The following is a 19,767-nucleotide window of genomic DNA, read 5'->3' on the forward strand; positions in this document are numbered from 1 at the left end:
AAGCAGTTTCCTAAGAGAAGGGTCTTCTGCTGCTCCCCACTGTCCTAGATCCCCGCCTCCACGGCGCTCAGTCCCCAAGGATGGCAAGGTGTGGTGACTGGATCCGAAGTGGCCCTGGTGACAGCAGTGTGAGGTCAACTGGCTGTGAGAATTTGGGTTAAGGTCTGTCCGCATCTTGTCCTCAGTTTTCTCAGCTGCAGAAGGGGGGTGGGGCAGTGATAGAGAAAAACCCCTCTTGACCTCAAATGCCATGATTTTAAAAGAGCAGGTGCTTCTGGGTGTGAGGAACCTGCCCCTTTGGAGGGGGTCTTGGGAAGGTTGTGCTGGGGGTTCAGGTCTGGGGACAGGAGCCAGGGTGCAGGGGGAGGCCTGGGAAAGCCGAGCCGCGGTAACCCGGGGGAAGGTGGGAAATGGGGGCGGGAGGGCCTGGGATTTGAGGGCCCCTCCCCGCTGCGGGCAGCTGGCTTGGGGCTGGGGCGTGACTGCAAGTTCTCCCCGTCGCCACCGCCACCGCGCCGCTGCGGCTGCAATAAGAGAAGTCCGAGGCTGCTTCCTCCTCTCTGCCCAGAGGGGGCGGCGGTCAGAGGCGGGCAGCACCCCAGTTTTCTCGCCCCCACCCCCGTCGGTACTTGTGGCTGCTGGGAGCCCCGGCTGGCTAGCCCCGGGGTCGGTCAGAAGCGGTGTCCCCTGGGACCAGGTAGGTGCAGTCAGGTGGGGCTGGAGGGGCAGGCGGTGCCCCGCCCCCAGCCCGCCCTAGGCCCCAGGGTCCGGGTTGCTGGGGAGTGGGGGGACGTGAACTTGGGGAGGATTGCTGAGGGAGTTGAAGGCCAAAGCGACCCCGCTCTGAAAAGAGCCTGAAAAGGAAAACTGAGGAGGCCTGGAGAGTGAAACCGGTAAAATTTGGGGAGGGCGATGAGGGAATATGGGGAAAGTAAACTAAAAGGACCCCCCAAAATGGTCTGGTGGGGAAAACGGAGGGAACCTGTAGAGATAGAATTTGGGAAAGGGGCTGAGTCGGGGGAGGGAAACTGAGGGGACCCCCACAAGGGCCTGGGAACCTTGAAAGCGAGAATTTGGGGAGAAGCTGAGGCGTCTGGAAGAGAGGAACTACTATTTGGGGGGCCTGGGAGAATCAGGTGAGGGAGTTTGCCAGAAAGGGGTCAAGGAGAACCATTTCTGGAGGACGCAGAACGTGGGGCGCAATTCCGGTGGTCCAGAAAGTCCCCCTATCCGGAATCGGCAGAAGTTGGGGGCGAAGTCTGTAGCTGGGAAGGGAGGGGAGGCTGCCACGCTGCAGCCCCCTAGACTCTCCCGCCCAGCACAGGTGGGCGGGTCCCGGTTGGCTAGGGGACTCCTTCAACTTGCTGGAGGCGTGGGTTCCCGTTTCCTGGGGAAGTCCCCGCCCTCGGCAGGGATGGGCCTCTCTGGGTGCCCCCTCCTGGCCCGCGGTGGCGGTCTCGGTCCACGTTCCTCTCGGGATCCGGGAATTGCTGGCCGCCCCGACGGAAATCCTGCCTTTGACCGCGATTGCAGGGAGGGGCTGTCTCCATGGCAACAAGAGGGCGGAGAGACCGAGCCCAGCGCTTGGCTGCAGCAGGACTCAACGCCCGCGGTGCCCGCTTTGGTCCCCTCCCCGCCCCCCCCCATTTTGGGTCCTCAGTCGAGGGCGGCCTGCGGGACAGAGGAGTAAGGCAATGATGCTCAGTGTTCAGGGATCCTGAGGTGGGGAATCTGCATTCTCAGGGACTTAGCCAGACTGGGACCTTGATTGCTGTGTTACTTTAGGCAAGTTATGGGGCTTCTCTGGGCCTCATTTTCCTCATTTGAATTATGTAGGACATTATCTCTGCCCCTACCCAGCTCCCATCCCCCACCTTATCCCCAGTCATGAGAACCAGGTGCAAAAAGCAGTTTTTGCCCAGTGTGCTGGAGGGGTTAAGACTTATCACCCCTTCACTTTCCCAAAAGCATGGAGCGGGACCAAAAAGCCTGACAGGGCCTCCAGGAACCAGCACACAGCTGACTTCTAGTGAAATAAATGTTTGTGGGTCTGTTGAGGCCCCATACTGGGAAAGTCAGCAGGTTTGAGATATGTCCCCCACACCCCTGCCCCCCCTTTTTTTGCTATTTTTTGTGTTTATGTTCATGGTATAAGCACTGGTTTGTCAGCAAGTTTTGCCGTTCTCAATTCCAAATAATACAAAGTTCAATATGAGTTTTATGGAAACTTCATTTTATTGAAACCAGTGATCCCTGAGTCCTTTGGCATCCTTCCATCTGTGTATGGTGGTGGGAGAGCAGGGCTGTGTTCCCACTTCTAAGATGGGAAGATGGAGGTTTGGGAGTGAAGGACTGACAGGCTAGCAGTAGAGACCCAGAGTCCAGGGCATCCCGTCCCTGATGTGGTGAAGGAAGTAGCCAGAGATGAGGCCGGCGTTCCCCACGAACCCTACCAAATCCCACGTAGCCCTCTGGAGGGGGGAGCGGGTGAGGAGGGGTGTGATGGAAGAAGGTATGGGGTTCCTGGGCTTCATGGCTGGCACCTGCTCCCCAGTGGGTGTGAAGTGGTGAGTGAGGGTAGAGAGTGTCTGTGGATGTGCTTTGGGCTTTGAGTGAATGAGCATGGGCATGTGAACATATGTGTGGGTGTTTGGGTGTTCTCTGCAGCCACCTGGGGCTGACGTGGCAAAGGAAGTGGCCAGACTTTTGGGAGGATGGGTAGGGAGACCCCAGAACTGGGGAAGGAGGAGCCAGGGCCCTTCCTGCACAGAGCAGACCAGGCTGGGCTACCATGGGACCCCGGGGAAGTCTGGCCACACAGTGGAATCTAGGCTCCTGTTCCCTCAGCTCCCCCTGGACCACCCATGGCTCCCATCCCCCAAGAATCTCCATTCCCTCAAGACCCCTATTTTAGAGGCTAATGAGTAGGTTTTCAGCAACAGATGAGAAACCACCTTTACCCACAAGAAATGGAGGAAATTCAGCTGACGCCCTCAGGGCCATGTGGAGGGGAAAGTGAGTGTGGCCCCTCTCCCCCCTGCAGGCACCTGGCCCTACGGGTGGCAGAGTCAGACTCTGGTATGGCCTCAGCCCCTGGGTGTTCAGGGCTGGGGGTGGTAAGGCCTCAAGCAGGAATGGTGCGAGATGGTTGGAGGTCCTATGAGAGGCGAGGGCCTCAGTGAGGGAGATGAGGGCGCAGTAAGGGCACTAGAGCCAGTGAGGGGTGGAGGGTCCCAGTGAGGGGTGGAAGCATTCATCAGGGGTGTCAGGCCTTGGCGAGGGACGGTGTGCAGCGGGGCTGAGACTTGGGCCTGCTCCTGGCCAGCCCAGAGCCCTGAGGAGGAGCCGGAACTCTTGCTGGATGGTGGTTTCCTGCTGCTGTTCAGTCCCAGTTCCCTTATGGTGAAATCCCCCAGGCAGCTGGGTCAGCTCAGCCCTCCCGCCGCACCCAGAGCACTTCTCTTTCTTCTCAGCCTTGCCGCTCCTCCTCCCTCAGCCTCAGAGGGGGCTTCCTCAAGGGAAGGGAACAGAAGTGAAAGTTCACTGAGCAACTACTGAGTGCCCTGTGCTTTCAGGGGCTTGACTGCAGTTGATGCGCAGAAGCAACCCCATGAGGTAGAGATTTAGATTCCTGTTTTCTAGGTGAAGGAACTGCAGCTCAGAGAGAAGTGAACTGACTTGCCCAATGTCTCAAGCTAGTTGTCAGGCAGGGTAGAATTTGAGGCGAAATCTGTCTTCAGATCCCACAGGACGTCCTGTGTCTCCATCAAAGCCCTGATGTGGCGTTGGCAAGTATGGACCTCAAGGAAGATGGGTGAGCCTGGGGCTCCTATGTCCAGGAGTAGGGGTGGGAGGGAGGCAGGTTCCCTGCTGGGTGGCCAGCTGCCATATGGCAGGGGTGGTGTGATCAGTTGGCCAGGAGCTGGGTAGGAAATATGACATTCACCAGTCAGGGACAGCATGACCTCCTGCTCAGGCTTTGGAGAGCATAGCCGGGAACAGAACTCTGGACCCAAATTAATAATCCTGGCTTTGAATCCCCTGTCTGGCTGTTTGACCTCCAGCAAGTGACTTCCCCCTACACACAAGAGGGAGGTAGACTGATAAATGGTCCCTGGGGTCATTCTAGCATATGGTTCTCAGCCTCACTCAGCCACACTGGGCAAGAGCCTTCCCAATAACTGCACAGAAGGTACAGATGCAAAAACTGAGGCTCAGAGGGCTCACATTATTCGCCCAAAGCCCCAGAGCTGGGTAGGACCACACAGAGGGAGATGCTGAAGGTGGGAACAACATGGTCCAGGACTGGACCTCAGCTCTGACATCCACAACCTGATTTTGATCCAGATCAGACTTTGGAAACCAACTCCTGTCAACCAGATGTTCAAGAGGCATGTTTATTAACAGACTCAACTCCCTGCAGTGACCAGAACACTTGTAGCCGTTCTCTGAGCTAGTGCCTTTCTGGTGTTAGCAGGCAGCCTAGATCAGCGCTGAGAAAAGAGAGACCTGGACTCAGATTCTAAGAGCTATGAAAATCAGTGATTGCCTGAGAGACCCTGGGCAGGTCACTTCCCCTCGCTGGGCTGTAATGAGAATTCAGGGCATGTAGCACAGGGCCTGGCATACTGTAGGTGCTCATTAAGGTACATACGTTATTGCTTTCACAAGGACTTCAAAATACAACATCGCTTATGACGGGCTTTGGAGCCAAATTGATTGGGGTTGCATTTTAGCTTCCCCTTACTTGCTATGTAGCTAATCCTACGGAAGTTATTTAACACCTTTGTGACTCAGCTTCTTTATCTGTAAAATAGGGGTAAAAATAAAACCTACCTCATAGGGTCACTAAATGAGATCAATCATGGGAATTGCTTGGCACAATGTCAGGCACTGAGTAGGTGTTTAATAAATTAGCATTTTAAAACTAATAGTCATTGCCCCCCCACCCCAGACTTTTAGGAAGTCAAATTACCCTCCTAGGAATTGGTGGCTGGTAGTTGAGATCAGACCTAGGTGAGGACAGAATCCTGGGGGGCTATTTTCATGCAGATGCCAAGCAGAGAGGACCCTACCTGCTCCCTTTCTCTTTTTCCTAGCTTTAGCTCTTTAGTTCTCTGTCTCTGCCTCTCTCTTTCTCCGTCTCTGTCCCTCTCTGTCTCTCTACCTCTCATTTCTGTCTGTTTGTCTCTTCTCTTTGTTTCTTTCTGGCAGTGATATGCTGGAGCTAGCTAGCTGGTACTGGCTCTTGGGAGCTGATTCTGCGAATCTCTTTCCAGCCCAGCGTTCAGGAAGTCACTTCAGTAACTTGAAATCAGCCATGGTGGGAATATTTACACCATGGAAATCAGCAACTGCTACAAATCAGGGTCCTTTTCCCCCCTTTTCTTTTAAGTCAGTATACCAGGATACCCTCACCCCTGCCCCCGCCGCCTTGCCAGGGCTCTCCCTAAGCCCATAGAGCCTTCCGCCTCCTTCTCGGAAGCTGACAGTTTCTGAACCCACGTTCCACTCCAGGCATGCAGAATTCTGGGCTCCCCTTAGGCTGATTTGAAAACATTGTGGTAACAGGTACCTGTGTATTGTTGGAAGTGGCCGCATTGTATCTAAGTGGGGACCCAAGAGGTTGTATAAGTTTGTATCTCTTACAGAGGGGAGCTCTGTGTGGGTCTGTGACTCAGGGATGGGGGAGCTACATATATCTCTGGGTTTCCCTCTGGGGGCTCTGTGCACCTGTGCATGCTTGCAGGAATGGCTGTAATCATCTGTGTCTGTGACCAGGCAATGGAGAGAAGTGGTTCAGATCCTGGAACCAAATGCCGGGATACATCATCTGTGTGACCTTGGGCAAGTTTCTAAACCTCTCTGTGCCTCAGTCGCCTTATCAATAATTATAATACTTACCTCGTAGAGTTGTCGTGAGAATAAAATGAGGTAATATATATATATAAAGCGTTGAATGCAGTGGCTGGCACAGAGGAAGTGCTATAAATCCTCCATATGCTATTCTTTGGGAGAGGCTGTGTGTGTGTGTGTGTGTGTGTGTGTGTGTGTGTGTGTGTAGATGGGTGAGGGCTGAAGGTGTGTGTGTATTCACAGATGTCTGCATCTGTGAATCTGTACAGAGGAGCTCAGAGTCTCTGTGTGAGGCGCTGCGTGTAGCTGAGGTGACGTGTGTGCGTCTGAGAAGGTGTCGGGAGGGCCGTGTGGACCTGCGTGCAGGGCTCTGTGTTGTTTGAGACGTGCAATGTGTCTTCCTGTGAGAAGACCTCCATTCTCACCCTATAACCTTTGTTTTCATCTTACCCCCATCTGTTTCCTCAGTGCCTGAAATCCCCTGCCTTAGCTCTAGATGCCCCCCACCTCCACGTCTATTCTCTCCCTGAGTCTAACCAGCCCTGTAGCCCTTCAGACAGTGGCTTCACCCCAGGGGAGGGGTCCTGAGGTGAAGATCTCGGCAATGGCTTGGTGAACAGGGCCTATTTTGGGGCTCAAACCACAGCCTGCTTCACAGCTCACCACATGGGTGTCACACACACACACACACACACGGGAGAATGGTTACAGTGGAGCATGAGACAGGCTGGTGGGTCTAGAGTGGGAGTCAGGGCACTGATGTGACAGAGCCATCAGCTAAGCAGCTGGATCCAGTGGATCCAGGAAGGCTTCCTGGAAGAGGTGAGTAGTGCTGGGTAGGAGGGGCAGGACCCATAGAGAAGAGGGGGCAGGCTATCCATAAAGGGAACTGGACTTGGGAGTTGAGAAAAGCAAGACCGGGCACCTGTCCCAAGGATCCTTGGGCACCTCTGGGAGAAATCAGGGTTCACTGGGTTGGAGAACCCTCTCATATCTCATATCTGAGGAAACCGAGCCCTCTCCCCAGCAGTTCCTCTCTGAGTGTTGCAGTGGCAGAGTTTCTGGAGGGGCGTGGAGAGCCCTTGCTCAATGACCTGCCTGCCGTGTCGCTCAGAGGACACAAAGGCTTGGCTCACTTAGGGGTTCCCCAAGGGACCCTGGTGGCTCTGGCTTCTGACCTGGGCCTTCCCCTGATGTGGGGATAAGAACAAGCTCTGGAGGTAGGTGTCCACCTGCACTCAGCTACCAGATATAGTCCTGGGGTTGCCAGGGTTTACCCAGCCCAGGGTGGGAACAGAGGCAGCGCCCGGAGGCTGGGCTTGTTTTTAGGAGACAGTGACCAGAGGCCTGTAGTGAGCTGAGCAGGGCTTGACAAAATCCTATTAGAGACATGAGTCTAACCCAAAGGTACGAGTGTGTGAGTGTACGAGTCTGTTAGCCTGAGAGGCAGCCTGTGGCGTGTGTGTGCCTGTGTGTGCTACCATGCATCAGAGCCTGGGCTCGTGTGAGAGTCAGTTTTGTTGGTGTGTGGCAGTGCTGGTGAGCACACTCATGCAAGTGTGCGCTGTGAGTACCGGTGTGTGACGGTGTGCTGCCATGGGTGCTACTCTATGTGTTGGTGTGTCAGGTGGATATGAGTGCGAGAGGGCTGGTGTGGTGGCGTGTCCTGTCTGGGGGTGGATGTATAAGTGAGCCGGGGCTGTGGGAAGGAAAATGAAGGCAGAAGGCACGCTAGGGCCGAGCCCGGGCCCCCTGGCTTCCCGGAGGGGACAGGCGCCGGCATCTGGCTGCAGGAACACTGGCAGAGACTTCACCTTCCGTGTCCTCTGTCTCGCCTTCAGGTCTCTGGCCCCTCCCAAGGACCATGCCGCAGCCCCACTGACCCAGGAGTAGGGGCCTGAGCGGTGAGTGGGAGGAATGGGGACTGAGGGCTCTCAGGGTCAGGAAATGGGGTAGGGGTGGCCTTTCTGGGCCCCACAATTCCTCACAGCCCCCTCCTCCTACAAGGACCCTGTTGCTAGGTAACAGATGGGGGAGCCGGAATGAGGCAGCTTGAAAGGCCAGAGGCTGGACCCACGACAGGAAATGGCCTTGATCCCCCTCTGCAGGGAAGCTCCACAGCCCTCACACACACTTACACACAACCACACATTGATACATAGACATGCACACACACACAGAGACACACACATACCCACAGAGACATGCACACCTACTTACACAGACCTACACACACAGATACACACACGCAGACAGGCACAAATACTCCCACTCAGGGCTATGCACACAGACGTGACACACAGATACAGAGGCACCCACTCACACACACCCACCTGCATGCACAGTCACACACACACACACACACAGGCACGCACATGCACGCTCACACAGAAACACATGCATACGTAATACTCATACAGACATGAACACACAGAGTCATCACATGCAATAAACATACACACACTCATACACACACTCACATACACACACAGACGCAGACATTCACAAAAGGCTGCACACACACACACACACACACACACACCAGCAAACTCACAAATACTCAGAGATACACACACAAGCACTCTGACGGAGTCACGGAAACCCAACACATTGAAGCACTAGGAGGCAAAAATATGTAAATGAACACAGCAACATCGTGAAGCAGAAAACCAGCCCCGTGGAGGAGACACATACTCTCTCCACACACACTAAGGCAGCTTGGGGGGTGGACGCAACGGTGGCCCTGCCCCACCTCTATCCCTCACTAGGGAGGACACCCCCTACTCCAGGCCTGAGAGAGGAAGCTGCATGCCTGCGTGAGTGTGTGTGTGCAAGTGTGCGTGCATGTGTGCCTAGGGTGGCATATCTGGCAGGGGCCCCAAGTGAAGCATGCCCCCGTTCTGTAGCAGGGCACGTGGAATGGGCTGTGTGTTCTGCAAGAAGTTGGAGCCGGGGCCCAAGGAGGATGGTGGCCTGGAAGAGGACTTCAGGGGCTACGGGGCTGCAGACTGCTGTGGCCCTGCCCCTACTCAGGGCCGGCCTGCATCCTCCTTCGCCCATATCCCCAACTACAACCACTTCTCCCCTCAGCCCGCCAGCCCCGCCTTCCTCAATGGGGGCACCATCAGGGGCATCTCAGGTGAGTCCAATGGGCTGGAGTCAGGCACTGACTGGACCCTGGCAGGACCTAGGGGACGGAGAGACTTGGACTTGCCCTCAGGAGCCTCCATTATGATTTGGGAGACACGGCCCTGCTTTTAGCGCACAGTCTGAGGGAGTATGTACAGCCCTACCTTCAGAAACCCCAGTCTGAGGGGGAGACATAGTTCTGTTCCCAGTCTGAGAGAAGGACTCTGATGACAGATGCCGGTGGGAAGTCTGCTTGGTGGGGGAGAGCAGAAGCGACTCCCCAGGGAGCCCCCAAGGGAGGAGGGATGGGCTTGAAGGTGTGTGTCCTGAATCCACGTCCAAAGCAGAAATCCACTGCATTCCAAAGACCTTTGCGAGCCAGTGCACTGCAGCAGTGGGGAGGCATAGTGCCTGGCTGTGGAACAGGACTCTGGGGGTGCAGCCCCTGTGGTGCCCCCTGATGAGTAGCCCTGACTCTGCAGGGACTGGGGTGACCCTGTTCATCGCCCTTTATGACTATGAGGCCCGAACAGAGGATGACCTCACCTTCGCCAAGGGCGAGAAGTTCCACATCCTGAACAACATGTAAGTGATCAGGCCACCAGCTCAGGACACGGCCTAGACCGGGAGCAGGACCCAGAGAGGAATCCTGCCTGCTCCTTGTCCTCAGAAAGCTCTAGCCTAGCTGGGGAGGGATACTTGACAATCACAGGCCGGGGTGGTTGCTACTATGTAGGGGAAGCCTGAGGAACTATGGGCACAGAAAGAACACCAGCCATGGTCTCCAGGGTAGTAGTGATCAGGGCAGGCTTTCTGGAAGGGATTTCTAAGCTGAGACTAGAAAAATGAATAGACATTGAAAGAAGGGGTGAGAAAAAAGGAAGAGAGAGCGAGAGAGAATGAAACTAGAGAGAACGAAACTAAATGATGACTTCTGGAAACCACCAAGTGGTTCAGTATAGGTGGGTCATAAAGTATGAAGTGCAGAACAGAGAGAGCAGATCCTGGAGAGGTGGGTGGGAGCAGATTCTGCAGGGCTCTTTAAGCCATCTTGAGGAGTCTGGATTTTATCAAGAAGGAAATATAGCCATTGGAGGGGTTTTTAATGGAGAAGTGACCTAGTTAGCTGTCCACTGCCCGCCCAAACCCCAGCCCAGCTGAAGTGTCAGAAAAGAAAGCCAGGAGGCCCAGATGTCCCCAGACATATTCCTTCAGCAGGGAGAAGCTCCCGGGGCAGCTGCAGTGGCTGGGGCAGAACAGACGAAAGCCTTGGGGAGGGTGTGTACCCAAGGTGAGGGGTTGGCAGGGCCAGTGTCCACCTGATCCCTGGCGTGACCCTGCCTGGCCCCATGGTGCCCCAGGGGCTGGGTTGCCAACGACGCCGCCTGTTCTGTGCCTTCAGCGAGGGTGACTGGTGGGAGGCTCGGTCCCTCAGCTCTGGACAAACTGGCTACATTCCCAGCAACTACGTGGCCCCTGTGGACTCCATCCAGGCTGAAGAGTAAGTAGGGGTTGGGGGGAGGCCAGCCTTACAGACAGGACCCTGGAGTCCAGACTCAAGGCCACCTCTTGGGCAAGTCACAGCTCTACTCTGAGCCTGTCTCCTTACCTGTAATTCTGTAAGATCTTTGTGAGGATAATAATGATGACACTAAGAGTAAGTAAATATTATCTAGCATGTACTATGTTCTGGACACTATTCAAAGTGCTTCCTGTGCATTAACAAAGTTAGAAACTAATAGAATCCTATTTTACAAATGAGGAAACTGAGGCACAGAGAAATTAAATATCCTGCCCAGTTCACATGGCTAGTAAGTAGGTGGAGCTGGTATTTGAACCCAGATAGTCTGGCTACATTTGCTAAGCATTATGTATATAGAGCCTCTCGGAGATAACAGCAGTGTATGAACTTTAAAAAAAATTGTAAAGTGCTAAACAGATGGAAGGGGGCATTACTTAGAATTAATTCTATTAAGGAATCAGGCAAGTATCATTTATGGAGTATCTTGATGTAATTGAGATACTATGACAGATACTTTACCTATCTAGGTTCATTTAATTCTCACAGTAACACTATGGATATTATTATTGTCCCATTTTACAGATGAGGAAACTGAGGCTCATAAAAACTCTTTATCTAGCCTCATGTATACATACATATATGGGAAAAGTAAAGATTGGAGAGACGGCAGAATGGGAGTCACCAGGACTTGGCGACTGAGTTGCCATTGGGCTATGGGGAGTGGGAGGAATCCAGGGTGACCCAAAACCTTCCTGAGGAACTGAGTGGGTGCCATTTGCTAAAGTGGGGAACACAGGAGCAGGCACAGATACATGAGCGAGCTTGTTAGGTTGAATTCGTGGAGAGGAACACCCACATGGAAGAGACGGCCAGCAATTAGATTAGGTTGTGCTTTGTATGCGAGGTGCCCAGCCCATGCCAAGCCATGCCCCTGAATTAGCCCAGAGGAAGGGGCATCTTATTCTCATTGGAACTAAGGCTCCTTAGTTTGTTTGCTGTGGCTCCTGCAGAGGGCACACCTGGGCTGGGGTGGCAGGACTCTTCAGAGTGGAGACGATAAATAGAGCTGCACAGGGGAGTGAAGGAAGAGGGAGAAGAGTGAGAAAGAGATTGGCCCTAGGACCCAACTTTGGAAAGAGCTGTTGGAAAACCAGGCCAGGCTAAGTCAGAACAGCCAAGAGGGTGGAGGGGAGGTTTCAGGAAACAAGAGAGGGAGTGTCAGAGGCTGCCACTGGATTTGGCAGTGGGGGTGACCTTGGTGAGAGATCTCTCCATGTGAAGTGGGGGTGGAGGCCAGACAGCAGAGCCTGGGAGGGAGTGGGAGGTGAGGAAGTAGAGACCCAAGTGTGAAGTGCTTTTTCAAGTGAAGGAAGGTGAGAGATATAGCAGAATGTTGATGGCAGGATAGAGCTTAGAACGGTTTCCTTTGGGGAAGGAAGAAATGTGGGCATATGTAGAGGCTGGTGGTGGGATGGAGAGGCTGCAGATGGGGGCTGGTCGGTGGGGGAGAGGTGTCCTTGAGCAGATGGTAGTGAACGGGGTCCTGAGCTCAAATGGGATGAGGCCTTCATCTGGAGAGGGTGGTAGGAGGCGTGGAGGAGAGGAGAGGTGATGAGGCAGAAGATGAGAGGTTTGGGGGTCCACATCTCGGCGGCAGTGTTGTGAAGTTCAGAGAGGCACTCCATGCAGTGTCATGGTTAAGAACAGTGTCGTGGTCAAGAGCGCATGCCCTAGAGCAGACAGCTTGGGTTCCTGTTCCGGCAGCACAGCTTAAGAGTCGAGTGGCTGTGGGTAAGTTGCTTAACCACTAGGCATTTCAATTTTCTCGTCTGTCTAATGGGGGTTAATAATAGTACCTACTTCACAGTGTTGTTATAAGAATTAAATGAATACATATATTCATTCATATGTATGAATACATATATTGTATCAGCAGAGCCTGACACAAAATAAGTGGTGTTATGATTACGTCAATTATTAAGGATGTAGCTAATGTCATGGGTGTGAGTGGGGGCAGAGCATTGATAAAACTTGGGAATGTGTTCTGTCTGCATAGTTCTTCAACAGTTTCTCCTTTCCCACCCTGCCTGCCCTCCTGGACACGCTATTCGCCAATGCCTTCCCCTCTTCCCCAAACTGTGCGTAGTACCCAGGTATGGATTGACAGTCCCAGAGTTCACTGAGACTGCCACCTCCCTTGATTTGAAAACTATGCTCCTTTTAATTCAGCCCAAGATGGTCACAGGCCAATTTAGTGATCAAACGACATCTGAGTCTTCTATGACACCTACGGTCACCTCGACTCTCCCAGTGTACTCTCACAGTTGGTTTCAGGCTACAGTTCAGTCCCAGAAAGAATATCCAAGAGACAGCAGGGATGCTTGAGGTCTGAGGTTGAAGTAGAGACTTAGAACAACATCCAGATTTAAGAGAGTGGAGGAAAAGCAGCAGTCAGAGCTGGGCAGCAGCCGTCAAAAAGAGGGGAAGAGGGAGTTCCCTGTCAGTCCAGTGGTTGGGGCTCGGCGCTTTCGCTGTCGTGGCCCGGGTTCAATCTCTGGTCAGGGAATTAAGATCCCACAAGCCACGAGGTGCAGCCGAGGGGGGAAAAAAAGGAGGGGAAGAGAAGCAGGAAGGGGTGTCGATCTGGACGACAAATGAGGAAAGGGTTTGAGATGTGTGCGGGGAGAGGAATCTGAGCGACTGCCTGCGATGGTGGGAAAAGAAGTAGGGTGGGTGGCAAAGGATTTCAGGTAGAGCTCATCAGCCAGCCCTGTGGGCAGGTCAGTTCCCCTCTCTGTGCTTCAAGTTCCTCATCTGTAAATGAGCCTATGGAAGGAGCGGTAGTGAGATGGACCCTGATGAGGTCACTGATGACCGGGGTTTAGCAATTTAAATTCAAGAGAAACCCAGAGAGCGGAGAGAAGTCTAACCTTTATTGGGCACCTTCTGTGTACCAGGCATTCTGCATTCGCCTTCTCTGTGATCCTCCCAATCAGGCTGAATCTTGGCTACTGAGGTGACTTTTCCCAGGAGGCTGGGTTGGGGGTTGAACTGGGTGTATCTGACTCTTGCCTGCCCTCCCAACAGGTGGTACTTTGGAAAGATCGGGAGGAAGGACTCAGAGAGGCAGCTGCTCTCCCCGGGGAACCCCCGGGGGGCCTTTCTCATTCGAGAGAGCGAGACCACCAAAGGTGGGGCTGTGCCACTGACCATACAACAGGGAAGCCTAGCCATTAGGGGGAGGCTAGGAGCCGTGGGGTGGGGCTTGGGACAGGGCCACGACTGGGACAGGGTTGGAGGGGCAGAGGTAAACTGGGACTGGGTTCAGGGGATGTGGCCATCCAACCTCAGAGTCCCCAGCCCTGTGGGCCTCTCTGGGCTCCCAGACTGGGGATGACGAGGAAAGCTGGCCCAGAGGTGACCCTTGCCCACAGGCGCCTACTCCCTGTCCATCCGGGATTGGGACCAGGCCAGAGGCGATCACGTGAAGCATTACAAGATCCGCAAGCTGGACACAGGTGGCTACTACATCACCACGAGGGCTCAGTTCGACTCGGTACAGGAGCTGGTGCAGCACTACCTGGGTGAGGGCAGCCCTCAAGGCTGGCGTGTGCTTCAGATTCCTGAACCAATCCGCTGAGACTGAGGCCCAGAGAAGGGGCTCCCAAAGCAGTAGTGGCTGGACCAGAACTAGAACCCAAATATCCGGGCTCCCAGCCCAAGATCCTGCTCTGTAGGTTTCCAGAGGAAACTGAGGCATGAAGCTGTCCATGGCCAAACGATGCCCTCTCATGTCTGAGCTGGGTAGGAGACTGAGTGGACCTGACTTGGAGGATGGGCTGTGGGGTTGAGGGGAAGGTTAGCATCCATGCCTGGTTTCTGCTTTGGTTGGTTAGGCCAAGGATAGGTCCGTGGAAGGGTGAGGGCTTCATGTCCACACCTTTGTCTGCAATTCCCAAATCCATTTCTACCTGTCAGGCCCAGCTGGAGGCCACCTCTTATGCGAAGGCCCCCAATCCTTTCAGGGATCATCTCTCCCTCTGGTGCCACCTCCTTCCCTGGGCACCAACATGTTCACCTACTCAGTGGACCAGGTTGCCTTCTGCCCTGGCCTGTGACCTCAGCTGTGTCCTAGTTCCTTATAACTGATCTTGGGGGCTGGGATGGCGTGAGGAATGTGTGGGCCATTCTGGTCTGCCTTTGACCTCCAACCTCCCAATCCCCCACTGCCCAGAGGTGAACGATGGGCTGTGCCACCTGCTCACGGCGGCCTGCACCACCGTGAAGCCGCAGACGCTGGGCCTGGCCAAGGACGCCTGGGAGATCAGCCGCAGCTCCATCGCGCTCGAGCGGCGGCTGGGTACCGGCTGCTTCGGGGATGTGTGGCTGGGTACGGAGGTCCTGGGAGCGGGGGCCGGGGCCCGAGGCAGGGGCGAGGGCTTGGGACGGCGGCGAGCCGGTCCTGACAAGCCTTTCCGCCCGACAGGCATGTGGAACGGCAGCACGAAGGTGGCGGTGAAGACGCTGAAGCCGGGCACCATGTCCCCGAAGGCCTTCCTGGCGGAGGCGCAGATCATGAAGCTGCTGCGCCATGACAAGCTGGTGCAGCTGTACGCAGTCGTGTCGGAGGAGCCCATCTACATCGTGACAGAATTCCTGTGCCACGGTGAGGGGCGGGGTCATGAGGCGGAGTCTGGAAGGGCGGGATTTGGGGCGAAGTTAAGGTGCGTGTCTCTGGGGGAGGAACTTGGGTGGCGACTTGGGATGGGGCGAGGAACAATGGGCAGGGTCCGAGTGAGGGGCCGGAATGAGTGAAAACACAGGAGCGCTGGGAGTGGGGGCGGGGCCAAGTTAGACGGGGCGGGCCCGGCCTGGGGGCGGAGCCTCGTGGGTGGTCAGCTGGTGGGTGGAGCTTGGGCGAGTGAAGGCGGGATCTGTGATGGGAAAGGATCTGGGGCAGAGTCTTAGTGGGGTTTGTCTAGGGAAGATGGAGGAAGAGAAGAAATGAGACGTGGGCAGAATCAGGGTGTCTGTGAGAGTAGGGCCTGGGCGAGATCTGTGAAGGGTTGAGGCACCTGGCAGAATCCTGAGCGGGGGCGGATCTAGGGTGAGAGGCCTGGGAGCAAGGGATGGGGTCAAACTATGTGAGAGGAGTCATGGAGAGGGGCGGGGCCAAGAGAGAGAAGGCAAGCCTGGAGCTGGGAGTAGTGTCTTGATGCTGATTTTTTGGGTTCTCCTCCCCAGGTAGCTTGCTGGAGTTCCTCAAGGACCGGGAGGGCTGGGATTTGAGGCTGCCCCAACTGGTGGACATGGCAGCCCAGGTAAACTGGGCCAACAGCCTTTAACTCTCAGAGCCCCTCCTATTATTTTCCACAAATCCCTGTGTCCTCAAACGCCTAGCCTACCCCTGGAAGTGCAGCCCCAGCCCCCTGGATCATCTGTGCGACCTGAGGCAGGGCACTGCCCCTCTCTTTGAGCCCCAGTCTGGAAAGTGCGTTTTTCAAATGATCCCCCACGCAAACCATGGTGTTCCCATCTCTCTATACCTTCGCCCCCAGGTAGCTGAGGGCATGGCCTACATGGAGCGCATGAACTACATCCACCGAGACCTGAGGGCAGCCAACATCCTTGTGGGGGAGCGGCTGCTGTGCAAGATTGCTGACTTTGGGCTGGCCCGTCTCATTGAGGATGATGAATACAACCCCCATCAAGGTGCCCTGCCTCACCCCACCTTCCAAGAGCTCCCCAGTGCACCAAGGGGCTGCCATGGGGCCCCACACTCCCGCAGACCATCCGGGACATTCCCACTCTGATGTAGTGTAAGAGGCAACTCTGGGTTCAAACCCAGCTCCTCCACTTACCAACCATGTGGACTTGGGCAAGTCACCTAACCTCTCTGGGAGCTGTCTTTTCTCACGATAAAATTCTCAATGAAAATATTCAGACAACAGTAAGTCAACAGATATTTATCAAGCACCTACTATGTGCAAGGCACTGCTATAAATCTCAAGTGAAAGACCATAGAGTGTAATAGGGGAAATGCTGTAGCCAGAATGCCTGGGTATGAATCCTAGACACTTACAAGCTGTGTGATTTGGGCAAGTTATTAACTACTCAGTGCCACCTTTTCCTCTTCTGCACAATGGGGATAATAATAGTAATAGTAAAAAAAATAGTAATAAAACTCACAGGGTTTTCATGAAAGTTAATTGAATTAATGCATGTAAATCGCTTAAAATGGTGCCTGGCACATGGTAAAGGCTATACAAGTGTTAGCTATTATTATGATGGGAATTATTACAATGTTTATAAAGTGCCCGGTACTATACTAGACACAGTAACAAGTGCTGGCTAGATACCAGGTCTTTTCTGTTATGCCCAGAGACCTCTGTGCTTAGGGTCTCCAGTCCTAAAGATGCCATTCTCTTAATCCAGCTGTCCCCAGGGATTTCTGCACTAACTTTCCCTTCTCCCCCAATCTCCCCAGGGACCAAGTTCCCCATCAAGTGGACAGCCCCAGAGGCTGCCCTCTTTGGCAGATTCACCATCAAGTCAGATGTGTGGTCCTTTGGGATCCTGCTCACTGAACTCATCACCAAGGGCCGAGTCCCCTACCCAGGTTTGCTGGGAGGTGGGGAGGTGGAAGGGTGGTCATGGGAAGGGCTTCTTCCTGGTTGCCTCTTCAGGAGGGGCTAAGCCCCCTGACTGACGGAGCCCCACCCTCCAGGCATGAATAAACGGGAAGTGCTGGAACAGGTGGAGCATGGCTACCACATGCCGTGCCCCACAGGCTGCCCAGCATCCCTGTACGAGGTCATGGAACAGACCTGGCGTCTGGACCCGGATGAGAGGCCTACCTTCGAGTACCTGCAGTCCTTCCTGGAGGACTACTTCACCTCCACAGAACCCCAGTACCAGCCTGGGGATGAGACATAGCCTGTTTGGGCATCAACCACCTCTCTGGGGGTGCTCACCAGCCCTTCCAATTGCCAGGGCTCTGGTCCCAAAGCCCCGCAGGCCTAGAACCCTATAGAGTCCTAGCATGTCAGAGCAAGCAAGTTGCTTTTGGCATCATCTAGGGCAACCCATTCATTTTAAAGATGAGGTAAATCAAGGCTCAGAGATAACCCCTCACCAACTCTGGCCCCAAGCTCTATTTCTCCCCTTCCCACTTCTGCCCCTGCATGCCTCTAGTCTTCCTGTCTGCACTCCCCCCACAAAAGAAATGCTCAGATCTTGTCTAGTTATTTATAAAACTGTATATCCTTTCCCTCACTTATCTCCTGTCCCTGCTTTCCTACCCTGTCATCCCACCCTGGTCCTGGCCCCCAGAATTCACCTCCTACTCAATTCTCTCATGTCTGTAAGTTACAAAGAGAGGGAAAGACTTTGCCGGATCCCTTTCCTGCTGGGTGGATTCTGTAGTCCAGGACTGAGGTCCAAGCCCAGGGTGAAGGAGAGTGTTGCTGAGGGCTCATCCCCTCTCTGAATCATGTGTGTGTTTACTGATTTTGTAAATAAGAAAAGTGACAATATGAATCCTTGAGCCGTGAAAATCCCTTCCTGTGGGAGGGATGGTGGTCGGTGGGAGGTGAGTGGGGTTGCTTTGGCCGCTGGGAGGCAGGGGAGGCAAGAGAGCGCCCTAATGCCTACTAAGCACAGGGCACCCAAGGTGCCCTAGGACACCCCAAAGTCCTGAAGCTCATCCCCTTGTGAGTTTAGGGCGAGTTGAGAGATGGATATAGAAGACAGGTAACTGCAGATCAAAACATCTCCTTCATTACTGATGTAGCTTTCAGTCTGCATGCAGTGGTTTTGCTAATTCTTTAGTTGATTTCAGCAGATCTACTGTTCATCACAGGCACCACAGAAGACCCTCAGGCCTCCCCGAGTGGGGCAGGGGGAAGACCACAGTGGACCCTCTGCAGCTCCCCAGAAGGGACAAGGGGTGGGTGGGGAGAGGCCTGAGAGTCTAGCTCATTGGATTTCACTCGGGGCAACTGTGCCCCCAGGGGGCTTCTGGAGAGGTTTGGAGGCAGTTTTGTTAGTCACAATGACTGGGGGCTCCTACTGGCATGTAGTGGACAGGGAGGGGGCTGCTTAACAGCCTGCCATGTACCCTGCAATGAAGATTTGTCCCCCCCCCCGGCTCCCCCTTTGAGAGACTCCAGCAGCTGATGTGCCTCCGGGTGGAAACAAGACAAACAGGGAGGGCTTCCCTGGTGGCGCAGTGGTTGAGAGTCTGCCTGCGGATGCAGGGGACGCAGGTTCGTGCCCCGGTCCGGGAAGATCCCACATGCCACGGAGCGGCTGGGCCCCTGAGCCATGGCCGCTGAGCCTGCACGTCCGGAGCCTGTGCTCCGCAACGGGAAAGGCCACAACAGTGAGAGGCCCGCGTACCGCAAAAAAAAAAAAAAAAATAGACGAACAGGGAATAAGGATTCCCACCTCTCCCATCAGGAAGTTGTTGACCCCTGACTTATTAAGGGAATGGCCAGGGGAAAGAGTCTGGGGGCTGGGAATCACTGCTACGCTTGGCAGACAATGACTAAGCATTGACTCTGTGAAGGGCCATTTGCTGGCAGGACCCTGGGAACACAGAAATGAACAAGACCTGTCCCTGTCCTAGAAGAGTTCACAGTCAGGCTGGGTAGAAATAATAGTAATAATAACTCATTTATTAAGTGTCAGCTGAATGCCGGATGTGTTTACATCCATCTTTTCATTTAACCCATTCCTGAATCTGGTTCTATGATTAGCCCCCCTCCATTTACAGATGAGGAAACTGAGGCCCAGGGGTTACATGATGTACCAAGGTCACACAGATATACGTGACAGAGCTGGAATTTGAACCCAGGTCTCACACCAAGGCCCATGATCTTTCTACCAGACCTTGCTGCCTCTGGGCCTTGGGAAAAGATCCTATCTGTCCCAGGTGGATGTCTGGGTGATCCTTCTCTTTTGAAATATTGGTAGAAGGAGTCCCTGGAAACCCCCCAAGCTGAGTGACTTAAAGGAAAGCGGATGAGGTGGCCAGTGCAGATGGAGCATTCCCTGTGCTCAGCCCTGTGCTGGGGATGGCTGAACAGGAGCGATAAGATGGGTAGAGGCCAAGTGGCTGCTTAGAGAAGTGGTCACAGGAGTGGGAGCCTTAGCTCTGTACATTCCAACTCTCAGGGGCCAAGGCTTCCAGAAGGCCATGTTCTCTGGCAAACCAAACTCACAAGAGCCTGATGTATAAACCAGAAGCCTAGTGTTTC

The 19,767-nt window shown here is 54.3% G+C and overlaps 1 protein-coding gene across 7 annotated transcripts; it reads left to right on the forward strand.

Moving 5' to 3' along the window:
- Nucleotides 1-508: 508 nt before the first annotated feature.
- On the forward strand, nt 509-18,046 carry FGR (FGR proto-oncogene, Src family tyrosine kinase). 7 transcript variants are annotated; one of them, XM_060140907.1, is made up of 13 exons: nt 509-697; nt 3,741-3,814; nt 8,763-8,995; nt 9,468-9,570; nt 10,388-10,486; nt 13,595-13,698; nt 13,942-14,091; nt 14,742-14,897; nt 14,994-15,173; nt 15,752-15,828; nt 16,066-16,219; nt 16,995-17,126; nt 17,235-18,046. In XM_060140907.1, the coding sequence occupies exons 2-13, from the start codon at nt 3,795-3,797 to the stop codon at nt 17,441-17,443; spliced, it is 1,617 nt and encodes a 538-aa protein (XP_059996890.1). In that variant the 5' UTR covers nt 509-697; nt 3,741-3,794; the 3' UTR covers nt 17,444-18,046. The 7 variants fall into 7 exon arrangements, with proteins under 7 accessions (XP_059996890.1, XP_059996886.1, XP_059996885.1 ...); XM_060140902.1 differs by lacking the exon at nt 3,741-3,814 and adding an exon at nt 7,698-7,760 and having other exon boundaries at nt 566-697; XM_060140905.1 differs by lacking the exon at nt 3,741-3,814 and adding an exon at nt 7,698-7,760 and having other exon boundaries at nt 566-697; nt 8,766-8,995.
- The last annotated feature ends 1,721 nt before the right edge of the window (nt 18,047-19,767 follow it).

Source organism: Lagenorhynchus albirostris, chromosome 2, assembly GCF_949774975.1.
Source record: "Lagenorhynchus albirostris chromosome 2, mLagAlb1.1, whole genome shotgun sequence".
In the NCBI taxonomy this organism is placed as follows: Eukaryota; Metazoa; Chordata; class Mammalia; order Artiodactyla; family Delphinidae; genus Lagenorhynchus; species Lagenorhynchus albirostris.

Coding starts and splice junctions, on each gene's coding strand:
- FGR (XM_060140907.1), top strand. CDS start 3,795: ATGGACCTCAAGGAAGATGG. Junction 15,829..16,065: donor TGGTGGACATGGCAGCCCAG/GTAAACTGGGCC, acceptor CTTCGCCCCCAG/GTAGCTGAGGGCATGGCCTA. Junction 16,220..16,994: donor TGAATACAACCCCCATCAAG/GTGCCCTGCCTC, acceptor CAATCTCCCCAG/GGACCAAGTTCCCCATCAAG.